Genomic DNA, 17,106 nt, shown 5'->3' with positions numbered 1-17,106 from the left:
CAAATATGAGCAGCTGTAGATTTGCCAACAGATTTTGCATTCAAAGAAATCCACCTTGTTCCTCCTGTGACGGCTTAAATGAGTCCTGTTGTGTTGTTGTTAAATTAGCTGTAAAGCAGTATTTAGTGCCTGTAACGCAGGGGTGTCAAGCTAATTGTTTACCGGCCCGCCACACATTCTGCAAAAATTGCAAAATTGATAATATTGCAAAAATTTTAAAAAAAAATTTAAAAAAGTGGAATGAGGTGAAATCTAACAAGAAAAAGTGGCAATGTTGACACAAAGCTGCCATGCAGGCTGTTTTTTTTCTTTTGTCTTTATTTCTTTTTCTTTTTTTTTTGCCATTGCTAAAAATAAAAAAAAAAAACACTAAAAATCTATGTTATAATGAATTATTACTTAAAAATGATCACTTTAAAATGTTTTATGTGGAAAAAATATTGCATTTATTGTGTGGTTGCCATATAAAAACATCAAAGTTTTATAAAACAAACAAAATAATGGTTAAAACGTAAAATTGACAGATATATCTGAAGTTGATCTCGCAATTTAAGTGTTAAAAGTTTAAAAAAAACCGAATAAAAATGTATCACTTTATGAGTGGGGGACCTTTCGGATCCCAAATATATTTAGTAGGATTTTATTTAACTTTTCACTGTGATTACTCAAAAATATTAAAGGCCTACTGAAATTATTTTTTTAATTTAAACGGGGATAGCAGATCTATTCTATGTGTCATACTTGATCATTTCGCGATATTGCCATATTTTTGCTGAAAGGATTTAGTATAGAACAACGACGATAAAGATCGCAACTTTTGGTATCTGATAAAAAAAAAGGCTTGCCCCTACCGGAAGTAGCGTGACGTAGTCAGTTGAACATATACGCAAAGTTCCCTATTGTTTACAATGATGGCCGCATGAAGTGAGAGAGATTCGGACCGAGAAAGCGACAATTTCCCCATTAATTTGAGCGAGGATGAAATATTTGTGGATGAGTAAAGTGCAAGTGAAGGACTAGTGGGGAGTTGAAGCTATTCAGATAGGGAAGATGCTGTGAGAGCCGGGGGTGACCTGATATTCAGCTGGGAATGACTACAACAGTAAATAAACACAAGACATATATATACTCTATTAGCCACAACACAACCAGGCTTATATTTAATATGCCACAAATTAATCCTGCATAAAAACACCTGCGTGTTTGTTATGCTAGCTCCTAGCTCCTCTGCTAGCTCCTAGCTCCATAGAACACGCCAATACAATTCAAACACCTGATCAACACACACAATCACTCAGCCCAAAAGACCGTTCACCTAACCCAAGGTTCATAAAGCTTATATATTTTTAAAAAGTTACGTACATACGCAAAAAAAAGTTGCGCACATACGGTCAAGCGATCAAATGTTTAGAAGCCAAAGCTGCATACTCACAGTAGCACGTCTGCGTCTTTGTCATCCAAATCAAAGTAATCCTGGTAAGAGTCTGTGTTGTCCCAGTTCTCTACAGGCGTCTGTGTATCGAAGTCAAAAGTCCTCCTGGTTAGAGTCTCTGTTATCCGAGTTCTTCCATCTTGACTGCATCTTTCGGGAATGTAAACAAAGAAGCGCCGGCTGTGTACTGTTGTTGCTGACTACGTTCGAAAAATACGTCCATTTCGCACCGACAACTTTCTTCTTTGCTTGCTCAGCTTCCTTCTCCATAATGCAATGAACATGATTGCAACAGATTCACGAACACAGATGTCCAGAATACTGTGGAATTATGAAATGAAAACAGAGCTTTTTCGTATTGGCTTCAATGTGGAAGGCATACCCGTGTTCGCCGGTCTACGTCACGCGCATACGTCATCCTCAGAGGCGTTTCGAACCGGAAGTTTAGCGGCAAATTTAAAATGTCACTTTATAAGTTAACCCGGCCGTATTGGCATGTGTTATAATGTTAAGATTTCATCATTGATATATAAACTATCAGACTGCGTGGTCGGTAGTAGTGGCTTTCAGTAGGCCTTTAAATTACATTTCAGTTTTACTATAAAAAACAAAGTTGTCTTTGACAGAAAACCTTTTTTTTTTTTTTTTTACTTTATATCAACCTCAAGTTGATAAGAGATTTACTGTAAGCGTTAAATAAAAACTAATAATAATTTGCCTTTTTTTTAACCGTTTAATGACAGACCCTTTATAGTCCCCGGGAGCCCTAAAGGTTAAAAAAAAAAAAATCCATATATTTTGTTAAGGTTTGAAAATGAAAAATATCAAAATGGCCCTCGCATGCTTAAATCTTTCCGTGTACGGCCCTCAGTGGAAAAAGTTTGGACACCCCTGCTGTAACGGTTCAAACTCACACAAAACAAACACTGGACAACATTTGGTCGAAAAAAAACAACAACAACAGTTGTGTCCAAGGAGATTTGAAGATGCGAGCTGAATACTCAGATTCCACTTTTGTGCAACATTCATCACTTATGTGAGGCTCCCGTCTTACCCGGAGGTGCTGGGCGTCGATCTGCAGCCTGGAGCACATGTCCAGGAAGTGCGGCACGCCGCTGTTGTCCAGGAGGATGTAGATGGGCACGGCGCGGCGGGAGGCGGCGTCCATCAGGTCCTGCAGGATCTGGAGGTCTGTGAGCAAGTCCATCACGATGGCGATCACCTGTCCCGGAATAAACAACAGTTTAGGGCAGGGGTCGACGACTCAAAATGTGGAAAGAGCCATATTGGACCAAAAATACAAAATACAAATCTATCTGGAGCCGCAAAAAAATAAAAGCCTTATATAAGTGTTATAATGAAGGCAACACTTGATGTATGTGTCTATAATAGCCTACTATCAAAATGACTATGCGTCGCAGGCTGACACAAATCTTTATTGACAGAAATGTTGAAATGTACTATTTATTCCTCACATGTTTACAACATTGGAAACATTAGTGTCAGGTTCAAACACTGATGATATTTATTAAACAAGACAAGAGGCAAGGAATTAAACAGAGACAGAGTTCAATTTGGACTCAATATATTGAGGAGAGTCGCCCGGACATTGTATCCTTCTACAATCTCCAGCACGCTCTGCCAAAAGATTGCATGCCTCCTTCTTTTATTTTGGAACCTCCCCGAACACCTGGCCACCGCTGTTTCCAAAAGGACCAAGGTCGCAAAAAAGTTCACAGATAAGGTCGTAAACAATTCACAGAAAAGGTCAGTTCAAAAAGAGTTCCATAAAATAGTTCAAAAAGAGTTTGTAAAATACTTAAAAAAGAGGTCCATAAAATAGTTCAAAAAGAGTTCGTCTGGAAATTGGGCAGATCCTGTCATCTCTCCGCTTTGAAGTCCTTGGGCCAGAACAACATCCTTCTGTTGATTACCGTACATGAGAGAAAACAGAAAACCCTTCATGTGGCTCTCCCCATTTACAGTGGAGTTTTACGAGCCTTACTCTTGGTAGGCCTCAAAGACAGCCCCTGTCCTTTTGCCTGGAACTCATTTCAACACAAAGTTTTTCGTGATAACTTACAAACAATTATTCTAACAATTATTAAAACGGAGGCTTCTCGGAGGGTGAGATAACTCCTGGAAATGACTGGCTTAGAAAGGCCAAAGGTATAGATGTGTGTTTTTAAGCTAAAGGAAACGACAGGCCGTCCGCTTCTAATGGATTTATTACAATCTTTGCAAGCTGGGTAACGTTTGCTGTGGTCTGGAACAACATGGCACGCCAACAACTGTCAGAAATGCAGCCAATATTGCATAAATAATGCAAATATAAATTACATAAACAGAGGACAAACGTAAAGGAAATTAAATGAGCTCAATTCTACCTACAAACGAGGCATAACGATGCAATGTGTACATACAGCCGGCCTAAATAGCATGTTAGCATGGACTAGCTTGCACTGACCAAATGTGCCTGATTATCACTCCATAACAAGTCAATAACATCAACAAAGCTCACCTTTGTGCATTCACGCACAGCATAAAACGTTCGGTGGACGGAATGAGACAAAGAAGGAGTGGCGTAAAACACGTCTTTCTGTGGCAACGTCGGAGAAAGTCGTACATGTAAACCAACTATGTGAAGCATGTTTCATATAAACAGTGGGATTTCTAACAATTAGGAAGGTTTGCGTCATGTTTGTCCTCCTACAGAAACCATATTGAAACCAAAAAATAATTTTTTCTCTCATCTTTTTCCATTTTCAATCATTTTTCAAAAAGCTAGGGTGGCGCTAAAAAGCGGCTCTAGAGCCGCGGGGTGCCGACCCTCGTCTTAGGGTATAAATCGACGTTTGATCAGGCCAAATCAGTGTTAAAAAGGCCCACATTTTTTCAAACGCATCATGCCACTAAAGTCTCACGCTTGTCATTTTCTGACACTTAGCTTAAAAAAAAATCTAGCATACAAACGTTAGCATGCTAACAGGTCTCATTTGTCAAGTACCAAAACATTTTACTGAGGTGTATAGCTACAAAATGAGCTAAAAATGCTAGCCTACTAACGTTAGCATGCTAACATGTATCATTCATCAAGTAACAAAACATTTTGCGTTAAGGTGTATACCTGCTAAATTAACTAAAAAAAATCTAATATGCTAATGTTAGCATGGTACATTTCTAACTGCAAAATGTGTCAAGTACCAAAATATATTACTGGGATGTGTAAAATGTACAAAAAAAGCTAGCGTGCTAATATTAGAATGCTAACAATTGGCACTTTAAGCAGTACTTGTGCTAAACGTTGATGTACAAGCACCTGGGATTCAATCAAGTGGCGTCGGAGTGAAGATGCGCTGGAGGCTAAGATTACCCGGTTCCTGATGTTCATTGAAGGCGTCCTGGAAACTGTACGTGTCGACCCGTGAGCTCGGTACAAGCTCCGTGTTGTCAGTCCGTGGCGTGTTGAGACGTGGCGTGCAAGGCGATATGTGAGCAACTATTCATTTGGCTCTTACAAGCTCAGACTTGTGGACAACATCTTCAAGGAGACAACGTCCCAGTGAGAACATCTGACATGAACATAACAGGGCCGAGCCGCATTCCAGAATCATGAAAGGATGGCAGGCCATTTTCATTTATTTTTGTTCATTGAAGTGAATAAAACTGATCCAATGTAGGCACTAGGTCAGAGGTCACCAACCTTTTTGAAACCAAGAGCTACTTCCTGGGTACTGATTAATGCGAAGGGCTACCAGTTTGATACACACTTAAATAAATTGCCAGAAATAGCCAATTTGCTCAATTTACCTTTAACTCTATGTTATTATTAATAATTAATGATATTTACACTTAATTGAACGGTTTAAAAGAGGAGAAAACACGGGAAAAAATGACAATTAAATTGTGAAACATAGTTTATCTTCAATTTCGACTCTTTAAAATTCAAAATTCAACCGAAAAAAAGAAGAGAAAAACGAGCTAATTCGAATCTTTTTGAAAAAATAAAAAAAAAGAATTTATGGAACATCATTAGTAATTTTTCCTGATTAAGATTAATTTTAGAATTTTGATGACATGTTTTAAATAGGTTAAAATTGTTATGATCCGCTGCCCGGATCATAGTTTTACGTTTTCAAGTCACATGTGTTTTCAGCACCTTGTTTTGTTTCTGTTGCCATGACGGCAGATTATGCTCAGCTGCCTCTGGTTAGTGTTCGAGACGCTCACCTGTTGTCCGGGCACTAATCAGAGGGCTATTCAGTCTTCGCCCGGGCAGCACTCTGGCTGGCTTCCTACTGTAACGACCGGGTCGCATCGTGGTGCGAGGTGTTCTCCCAAGGATGCAGACGGGCTCGGACACAGCTTGCAGGTAGGAAAATGATTTATTTTGGAACTAAATCAGGCAGGAGAAAAAACAAAAACGACTAGCGTGGGAGCTAGCAAGCAAAATAGCATAGCCTGAAAGCTAGCAGGAATCAAAAGTGGTCGTTAACTGTTGCGTAAAAGCAAATTAGGAAGACTAAATAGCCCTCTGATTAGTTAATAATTTAATAATTTGTTAGAATATATAACAAATTGGACCAAGCTATATTTCTAACAAAGACAAATCATTATTTCTTCTAGATTTTCCAGAACAAAAATTTTCATCCATCCATCTTCTTCCGCTTATCCGAGGTCGGGTCGCGGGGGCAGCAGCCTAAACAGGGAAGCCCAGACTTCCCTCTCCCCAGCCACTTCGTCCAGCTCCTCCCGGGGGATCCCGAGGCGTTCCCGGGCCAGCCGGGAGACATAGTCTCCCCAACGTGTCCTGGGTCTTCCCCGTGGCCTCCTACCGGTCGGACGTGCCCGAAACACCTCCCTAGGGAGGCGTTCGGGTGGCATCCTGACCAGATGTCCGAACCACCTCATCTGGCTCCTCTCGATGTGGAGGAGCAGCGGCTTTACTTTGAGCCTCCCCCCGGATGGCAGAGCTTCTCACCCTATCTCTAAGGGAGAGACCCGCCACCCGGCGAAGGAAACTCATTTCGGCCGCTTGTACCCGTGATCTTGTCCTTTCGGTCATAACCCAAAGCTCATGACCATAGGTGAGGATGGGAACGTAGATCGACCGGTAAATTGAGCTCCTTCTTCACCACAACGGATCGATACAGCGTCCGCATTACTGAAGACGCCGCACCGATCCGCCTGTCGATCTCACGATCCACTCGTGAACAAGAGTCCGAGGTACTTGAACTCCTCCACTTGGGGCAGGGTCTCCTCCGCAACCCGGAGATGGCACTCCACCCTTTTCCGGGCGAGAACCATGGATTCGGACTTGGAGGTGCTGATTATCACCCCAGTCGATTCACACTCAGAAATTTAAAAGACTTTGAAATAAGATTTAAATGTGATTCTACAGATTTTCTAGATTTGCCAGGATATTTTTATTTTATTTTAATCATAATAAGTTTGAAGAAATATTTCACAAATATTCTTTGTCGAAAAAACACAAGCTAAAATGAAGAATTAAATTAAAATGTATTTATTATTCTTTACAATAAAAAAAATTAATTTACTTGAACATTGATTTACATTGTCAGGAAAGAAGAGGAAGGAATTCAAAAGGTAAAAAGGTATATGCGTTTAAAAATCCTAAAATCATTTTTTTCTCTAAAATTGTCTTTCTGAAAGTTATAAGAAGCAAAGTAAAAAAAATAATGAATTTATTTAAACAAGTGAAGACCAAGTCTTTCAAATATTTTCTTGGATTTTCAAAATTCTATTTGAGTTTTGTCTCTCAGAATTAAAAATGTCGGGCAAAGCTAGACCAGCTTGCTAGTAAATAAATAAAATTTAAAAAAATAGACGCTGCTATTTGAGCTATTTTTAGAACAGGCCAGCGGGCTACTCATCTGGTCCTTACGGGCTACCTGGTGCCCGCGGGCACCGCGTTGGTGACCCCTGCACTAGGCAATGCTTCTTGTGGATTCACGACCGCCACGCATAGATTTGACGCTATCTGTTGCACCCGGGGGATCAGTGTTGCCCACTTAACGACTTTGTCACGATATTCCAGGGGTATTAAACTCCCTTCACATCACAGTTATGGCTGCCCTCAGAGGGTTTTGATTGATTGATTAAAACTTTTATTAGTAGGTTGCACAGTACAGTACATATTCCATACAATTGACCACTAAATGGTAACACCCGAATAAGTTTTTCAACTCGTTTAAGTCCACGTTAATCAATTCATGGTACCAATTCAGGGCCACTTGTAACAGTTAATAATTTATTTATATTGATGTATACGGATTTGCTTCATGATATTATTAGAAAGTTGCCTATGCATTTGGTTATTTTATTTTTTTCCCATACAATGTAAAAATAACAACAACTGGCAGCTCAGTTGCCAGAATTTTTTTGTAAAATTCCAGGGGTTTACCATACACTACTGTAAAAAAAAAACAAAAAACAGTATGGTAAAATTCTGGCAACTGAGCTGCCAGTTTTTTAACGCAAAATCATTGTCATTTTTACTGTACAATTTAAAGTTAAAGTACCACTGATAGTCACACACACACTATGTGTGGTTAAATTACCCTCTGCATTTGACCCATCTCCTTGTTCCACCCCCCTGGGAGGTGAGGGGAGCAGTGAGCAGCAGCGGTGGCTGCGCTTGGGAATAGTTTTGGTGATTCAACCCCCAATACCAACCCTTGATGCTGAGTGCCAAGCAGGGAGGTAATGGGTCCCATTTTTATAGTCTTTGGTATGACTCGGCCGGGGTTTGAACTCACGACCTACCGATCTCAGGGCCGACACTCTAACCACAAGGCCACTGAGCAGGTTTGAACAGAACAATTGTTTTTAGAATAAATGGTAATATAATATTTGTTGCAATACTTATCTTAAGATGTTACTTCATTGACACGTATTATATCCAGGTTTTCGCGGACCATCAAAAATGATGTGGCAGGCCAGACCTGGCACACGGGTCTTGAGTTCAACACCTGTGCTGTACTTAGTCCCTCCGTCTCTATGGTAAGCATGCTAACTTGTTTTGCCTATAAAAAATAGGCGAAGATGACCGTGACTACTGGCTTGGCAAGGTGATATGGGTCTGCATGTGGCTCGTCAGACCTATGCGGCCACGAAAAGCTCTGCCACAGACGGAACACGTGTGGGGTTGGCTCTGTTGTAGGGGCACTGTCCATCCTCTGTTTCCGGAGGGCACGTTTCCTCTGACAGTCCTCGATGCGGGCTTTCTCAGCAGCCTTTGTTCCAACAGCTGTTGCACTCCTCCAAGCTGACCTGTTTTCAGCAAGTGTCTCCCATGGGTCTGTGGGGGTATTAAGAAGCTTTTGGGAACACTTGAAATTATCCTTGAACCGCTTCTTCTGTCCTCTGACTCGTCTGTTCCCTTGTGTCCACTCTACATAAAAGAGTTGCTTTGGTATGCGGGAGTCTGGCATGCGGCATAGATGACCAGCCCAGCGAGTTTGCAAGCGCTGGAGCATGGTAGTGAGCCCGATTAAGTACTTCCGTATCTGGTGTTTTGTCCTGCCATCTAATGCGAAGAAGCTTCCCCAGGCAGGGGTTGCGTTTCTTGGCATGCCTCGAGTAGACTGTCCAAATCTCACATGCATAAAGGAGGGTGGTAACCACAGCTGCAGCATAGACCTTAAGTTTGGTGCATAGTCTGATTCCTCTACACTCCCAGACATTCAAGCGAAGTCTTCAAAATGCAGCTCTAGCCTTAGCAAGTCTATTGTTGATGTCCTCATCTCTTGAAAACATCCCTCGCATCAACGCAGTTCTCAACAGTCCATCATCCGTCAATGATGAAGACATAAACCTGGCTCCTGCAGGTCTGGATCAACACACAGCTTGACTGTCCACCCTCCATCTCTGAAGTTGAAAAAGCAATTCAACAACTGTCCAGGGGTAATACCATCCCTGCAGAAATCTACAAGTATGGTGGTTCCAGTCTGTCTCTCGAGCTATTCATCTCTTTCTGGACAAAAAGCAAACTCCCACAGGAATTTAAGAATACTTCCATTGTGCACCTACAGTACATAAGCGCAAAGGCAACCGACAATGTTGCGACAATCATCGCGGTATTTCACTTCTTACTGGCCAGACTGCGTCCCAACAGGCTTACTTTGGAAGACCTTCTTCCCGAAAGCCAGTGTGGTTTCCGTTCTGGCCGAAGTACCCTTGATATGTCTACGAAGGTTCTCATTCATCCAGGTCATTGTCATCTCAGGGCATTCAATCGATCGCAACTGGACTGTTTGGTTTGTCTTAGAAGGCGTTTCACCGCTCATCCGAGTAGGCTTCATCAGTTCTAGATCTGACCAATCTAAGAGCACGAACTGATGAAGCCTATTCGGATGAGCGGCGAAACGTCTTCTAAGACAAACCGAACAATCGATTGAATGCCCTGAGATACTCTTGATATGGCATTTGCTGCCCGTCAACTCGAAGAAAAGTGCCAAGAACAACATCAGGATCTCTGTGTCACATTTTTAGACCTTACCATGGCCTTTGACACTGTGAGCCACGAGGGTTTGTGGAAGACCCTGGCAATGTTTGGATGCCCAGAAACTTTCATCAGCATTACTCGCCAATTCCATGACGGGATGATGGCCCGCGGGCTCGATGACAGTGAAACATCTCCAGACTTCCTTGTTATCAACGGAATCAAACAAGACTATGTTCTCTGTTCAGTACGATGTTCTCCGCAATGCTGACAGACGCTTTCACCAGTGCTGACCCAAGGGTGAACATAAGGTACAGGACAGATGGCAACGTTTTCTACCTAAGACTGTGATAAGAGACCTTCTCTTTGCTGATGACTGTGCCCTGAATGGACGAGTTTTCAAAGGCCTGTGACAACTTCTGGTCGTACGATAAGCATAAAAAAGACTGAAGTACTTTATCAGCCTACTCCAGGATCGGTCTAGCAACAATTCAAGTAAAAAGTCAGACATGGAAAACTGTTGAAAAATGCACTTATCTTGGTAGCACACTTTCAAGGGATGTGCAATTTTGTCGCCTACACCTCCGTCATAAAACTTGGTACGTGACACATGCTTTAATGCCGTACACCTGAGTCATATAATTTGGCACGTGACAACTGCCGCATTCGCGTGCCTTTTTTGTCCAATTATGTAACTGTTTACCTTAGAGTCATACAACTTGGTACTTGACGTATGCTAACTTTTAGGCCAACTTTTTACCGTCGTACACCTCGCTAACTTTTCTAGCCAATTTTACCGCCATACACCTTAGAGTCAGCATGCTAACTTTTTTTTTGTGCTAATTTTACAAACGTACCCCTTAGAGTCATACAACTTGGTACATCACACATGCTAACTATTAGCAGGCTTTCGTGAACCATATAAAATTACGTGGCGGACCAGATCTGGCACATGGGTCTTGAGTTCGACACCTCCAGGATTTCACAGGCTTTTTTGGCAAACGTAACTGTTTACCCCAGTGTCATGTAATGTGGTACTTGATGTATGTTAAAAATTAGCACGCTAACCGTTAGCGTGTTAACTTATTTGGCAAATTATGTAACGGTTTACCCCACAGTCATATATTTTTGGGCCAATTTTGCCGCCGTACACCTCGTTAACTTTTAGCCAATGTTGCCGCCATACACCTCAGAGTTAGCATGCTAAGTTTTTTAGCTTACTTTACAAATGTACCCCTTAGTTATATAACTTGGTACATGACACATGCTAACTGTTAGCATGCTAATGTCAGCATGTTAACATTAGCATGTCATCTTTTTTGGCCAATTTTGTAAACTTTTAGCCCAGAGTCCTATAATGTGGTACTTGATATATGTTACCAGTTAGCATGTTAATTTATTTGGTAAATTTTGTAGCAGTTTACCCCAGAGTCATATAACTTGGTACTTGACATACGTTAACTTTTAACCCAATTTTGCAGCCATACACCTCTCTAACCTTTAAGCCAATTTTTCCGCCGTACACCTCGCTAACTTTTCAGCCAATTTTGCTGCCGAGTCAGCATGCTAACTTGTTTAGCTAATTCTACAAATGTACCTGTTAGTCATTTAACTTGGTACATGACACATGCTAACGTCAGCATGTTAACATTAGCATGTCAACTTTTTAGGCCATTTTTTGTAAACTTTTAGCCCAGAGTCATATAATGTGGTACTTGATTTATGTTACCAGTTAGCATGTACATTTATTTGGTAAATTTTGTAACGGTTTACCCCAGAGTCATATAACTTGGTACTTGACATACGTTAACTTTTCAGCCAATTTTGCCGCCATACACGTCCGAGTCAGCATGCTAACTTGTTTAGCTAATTCTACAAACGTACCTGTTAGAGTCATATAACTGGGTACGTGGCACAGGCTAACGTCAGCATGTTAACATTAGCATGTCAACTTTTTTGGGCAAATTTTGTAAACTTTTAGCCCTGAGTCATATAATGTGGTACTTGATATATGTTAGCAATTAGCCTGCTAACCGTTAGCATGTTAACTTATTTGGCAAATTATGTAACGTTTTACCCCATAGTCATATATTTTTGGCCCAATTTTGCCGCCGTACACCTCATGGACTTTTAGCCAATGTTGCCGCCATACACCAGTTAGCATGTTAATTTATTTGGTAAATTTTGTAACGGTTTACCCCAGAGTCATATAACTTGGTACTTGACATACGTTAACTTTTCAGCCAATTTTGCCGCCATACACGTCCGAGTCAGCATGCTAACTTGTTTAGCTAATTCTACAAACGTACCTGTTAGAGTCATATAACTTGGTACGTGGCACAGGCTAACGTCAGCATGTTAACATTAGCATGTCAACTTTTCTGGGCAAATTTTGTAAACTTTTAGCCCAGAGTCATATAATGTGGTACTTGATATATGTTAGCAATTAGCCTGCTAACCGTTAGCATGTTAACTTATTTGGCAAATTATGTAACGGTTTACCCCAGAGTCATATAACTTGGTACTTGACATACGTTAACTTTTCAGCCAATTTTGCCGCCATACACGTCCGAGTCAGCATGCTAACTTGTTTAGCTAATTCTACAAACGTATCTGTTAGAGTCATATAACTTGGTACGTGGCACAGGCTAACGTCAGCATGTTAACATTAGCATGTCAACTTTTTTGGGCCAATTTTGTAAACTTTTAGCCCAGAGTCATATAATGTGGTACTTGATATATGTTAGCAATTAGCCTGCTAACCGTTAGCATGTTAACTTATTTGGCAAATTATGTAACGGTTTACCCCATAGTCATATAACTTGGTACTTGACATACGTAAACTTTTCAGCCAATTTTGCCGCCATACACGTCCGAGTCAGCATGCTAACTTGTTTAGCTAATTCTACAAACGTACCTGTTAGAGTCATATAACTTGGTACGTGGCACAGGCTAACGTCAGCATGTTAACATTAGCATGTCAACTTTTTTGGGCAAATTTTGTAAACTTTTAGCCCAGAGTCATATAATGTGGTACTTGATATATGTTAGCAATTAGCCTGCTAACTGTTAGCATGTTAACTTATTTGGCAAATTATGTAACGGTTTACCCCATAGTCATATATTTTTGGGCCAATTTTGCCGCCGTACACCTCGTTGACTTTTAGCCAATGTTGCCGCCATACACCAGTTAGCATGTTAATTTATTTGGTAAATTTTGTTACGGTTTACCCCAGAGTCATATAACTTGGTACTTGACATACGTTAACTTTTCAGCCAATTTTGCCGCCATACACGTCCGAGTCAGCATGCTAACTTGTTTAGCTAATTCTACAAACGTACCTGTTAGTCATATAACTTGGTACGTGGCACAGGCTAACGTCAGCATGTTAACATTAGCATGTCAACTTTTTTGGGCCAATTTTGTAAACTTTTAGCCCAGAGTCATATAATGTGGTACTTGATATATGTTAGCAATTAGCCTGCTAACCGTTAGCATGTTAACTTATTTGGCAAATTATGTAACGGTTTACCCCATAGTCATATAACTTGGTACTTGACATACGTTAACTTTTCAGCCAATTTTGCCGCCATACACGTCCGAGTCAGCATGCTAACTTGTTTAGCTAATTCTACAAACGTACCTGTTAGAGTCATATAACTGGGTACGTGGCACAGGCTAACGTCAGCATGTTAACATTAGCATGTCAACTTTTTTGGGCAAATTTTGTAAACTTTTAGCCCAGAGTCATATAATGTGGTACTTGATATATGTTAGCAATTAGCCTGCTAACCGTTAGCATGTTAACTTATTTGGCAAATTATGTAACGGTTTACCCCATAGTCATATAACTTGGTTCTTGACATACGTTAACTTTTCAGCCAATTTTGCCGCCATACACGTCCGAGTCAGCATGCTAACTTGTTTAGCTAATTCTACAAACGTACCTGTTAGAGTCATATAACTGGGTACGTGGCACAGGCTAACGTCAGCATGTTAACATTAGCATGTCAACTTTTTTGGGCAAATTTTGTAAACTTTTAGCCCAGAGTCATATAATGTGGTACTTGATATATGTTAGCAATTAGCCTGCTAACCGTTAGCATGTTAACTTATTTGGCAAATTATGTAACGTTTTACCCCATAGTCATATATTTTTGGCCCAATTTTGCCGCCGTACACCTCATTGACTTTTAGCCAATGTTGCTGCCATACACCAGTTAGCATGTTAATTTATTTGGTAAATTTTGTAACGGTTTACCCCAGAGTCATATAACTTGGTACTTGACATACGTTAACTTTTCAGCCAATTTTGCCGCCATACACGTCCGAGTCAGCATGCTAACTTGTTTAGCTAATTCTACAAACGTACCTGTTAGAGTCATATAACTTGGTACGTGGCACAGGCTAACGTCAGCATGTTAACATTAGCATGTCTACTTTTTTGGGCAAATTTTGTAAACTTTTAGCCCAGAGTCATATAATGTGGTACTTGATATATGTTAGCAATTAGCCTGCTAACCGTTAGCATGTTAACTTATTTGGCAAAGTATGTAACGGTTTACCCCATAGTCATATAACTTGGTACTTGACATACGTTAACTTTTCAGCCAATTTTGCCGCCATACACGTCCGAGTCAGCATGCTAACTTGTTTAGCCAATTCTACAAACGTACCTGTTAGAGTCATATAACTTGGTACGTGGCACAGGCTAACGTCAGCATTAGCATGTCAACTTTTTTGGGCAAATTTTGTAAACTTTTAGCCCAGAGTCATATAATGTGGTACTTGATATATGTTAGCATTTAGCCTGCTAACTGTTAGCATGTTAACTTATTTGGCAAATTATGTAACGTTTTACCCCATAGTCATATATTTTTGGGCCAATTTTGCCGCCGTACACCTCGTTGACTTTTAGCCAATGTTGCCACCATACACCAGTTAGCATGTTAATTTATTTGGTAAATTTTGTAACGGTTTACCCCATAGTCATATAACTTGGTACTTGACATACGTTAACTTTTCAGCCAATTTTGCCGCCATACACGTCCGAGTCAGCATGCTAACTTGTTTAGCTAATTCTACAAACGTACCTGTTAGAGTCATATAACTTGGTACGTGGCACAGGCTAACGTCAGCATGTTAACATTAGCATGTCAACTTTTTTGGGCCAATTTGGTAAACTTTTAGCCCAGAGTCATATAATGTGGTACTTGATATATGTTAGCAATTAGCCTGCTAACCGTTAGCATGTTAACTTATTTGGCAAATTATGTAACGGTTTACCCCATAGTCATATAACTTGGTACTTGACATACGTTAACTTTTCAGCCAATTTTGCCGCCATACACGTCCGAGTCAGCATGCTAACTTGTTTAGCTAATTCTACAAACGTATCTGTTAGAGTCATATAACTTGGTACGTGGCACAGGCTAACGTCAGCATGTTAACATTAGCATGTCAACTTTTTTGGGCCAATTTTGTAAACTTTTAGCCCAGAGTCATATAATGTGGTACTTGATATATGTTAGCAATTAGCCTGCTAACCGTTAGCATGTTAACTTATTTGGCAAATTATGTAACGGTTTACCCCATAGTCATATATTTTTGGGCCAATTTTGCCGCCGTACACCTCGTTGACTTTTAGCCAATGTTGCCGCCATACACCAGTTAGCATGTTAATTTATTTGGTAAATTTTGTAACGGTTTACCCCAGAGTCATATAACTTGGTACTTGACATACGTTAACTTTTCAGCCAATTTTGCCGCCATACACGTCCGAGTCAGCATGCTAACTTGTTTAGCCAATTCTACAAACGTACCTGTTAGAGTCATATAACTTGGTACGTGGCACAGGCTAACGTCAGCATGTTAACATTAGCATGTCAACTTTTTTGGGCCAATTTTGTAAACTTTTAGCCCAGAGTCATATAATGTGGTACTTGATATATGTTAGCAATTAGCCTGCTAACCGTTAGCATGTTAACTTATTTGGCAAATTATGTAACGGTTTACCCCATAGTCATATAACTTGGTACTTGACATACGTTAACTTTTCAGCCAATTTTGCCGCCATACACGTCCGAGTCAGCATGCTAACTTGCTTAGCTAATTCTACAAACGTACCTGTTAGAGTCATATAACTGGGTACGTGGCACAGGCTAACGTCAGCATTAGCATGTCAACTTTTTTGGGCAAATTTTGTAAACTTTTAGCCCAGAGTCATATAATGTGGTACTTGATATATGTTAGCAATTAGCCTGCTAACTGTTAGCATGTTAACTTATTTGGCAAATTATGTAACGGTTTACCCCATAGTCATATTTTTGGGCCAATTTTGCCGCCGTACACCTAGTTGACTTTTAGCCAATGTTGCCGCCATACACCAGTTAGCATGTTAATTTATTTGGTAAATTTTGTAACGGTTTACCCCAGAGTCATATTACTTGGTACTTGACATACGTTAACTTTTCAGCCAATTTTGCCGCCATACACGTCCGAGTCAGCATGCTAACTTGTTTAGCTAATTCTACAAACGTACCTGTTAGAGTCATATAACTTGGTACGTGGCACAGGCTAACGTCAGCATGTTAACATTAGCATGTCAACTTTTTTGGGCCAATTTGGTAAACTTTTAGCCCAGAGTCATATAATGTGGTACTTGATATATGTTAGCAATTAGCCTGCTAACCGTTAGCATGTTAACTTATTTGGCAAATTATGTAACGGTTTACCCCATAGTCATATAACTTGGTACTTGACATACGTTAACTTTTCAGCCAATTTTGCCGCCATACACGTCCGAGTCAGCATGCTAACTTGTTTAGCTAATTCTACAAACGTATCTGTTAGAGTCATATAACTTGGTACGTGGCACAGGCTAACGTCAGCATGTTAACATTAGCATGTCAACTTTTTTGGGCCAATTTTGTAAACTTTTAGCCCAGAGTCATATAATGTGGTACTTGATATATGTTAGCAATTAGCCTGCTAACCGTTAGCATGTTAACTTATTTGGCAAATTATGTAACGGTTTACCCCATAGTCATATAACTTGGTACTTGACATACGTTAACTTTTCAGCCAATTTTGCCGCCATACACGTCCGAGTCAGCATGCTAACTTGTTTAGCTAATTCTACAAACGTACCTGTTAGAGTCATATAACTTGGTACGTGGCACAGGCTAACGTCAGCATTAGCATGTCAAC

At 40.4% G+C, this 17,106-nt stretch overlaps 1 protein-coding gene across 1 annotated transcript in view; it reads right to left on the bottom strand.

Moving 5' to 3' along the window:
• LOC133633505 (protein FAM83F-like) overlaps positions 1-17,106 on the bottom strand; it is a 63,775-nt gene that overhangs the window by 31,521 nt on the left and 15,148 nt on the right. The window contains exon 2 of the mRNA XM_062026046.1: positions 2,487-2,654. Within this exon, the coding sequence (XP_061882030.1) occupies positions 2,487-2,654 (168 nt within the window). The remainder of the gene's footprint in view (positions 1-2,486; positions 2,655-17,106) is intronic.

This window comes from Entelurus aequoreus, linkage group LG18 (genome assembly GCF_033978785.1).
Source record: "Entelurus aequoreus isolate RoL-2023_Sb linkage group LG18, RoL_Eaeq_v1.1, whole genome shotgun sequence".
Lineage (NCBI taxonomy): Eukaryota > Metazoa > Chordata > Actinopteri > Syngnathiformes > Syngnathidae > Entelurus > Entelurus aequoreus.
Note: the sequence above shows the minus strand (reverse complement) of the source record. Positions and strands in the feature narration are given on the sequence as shown.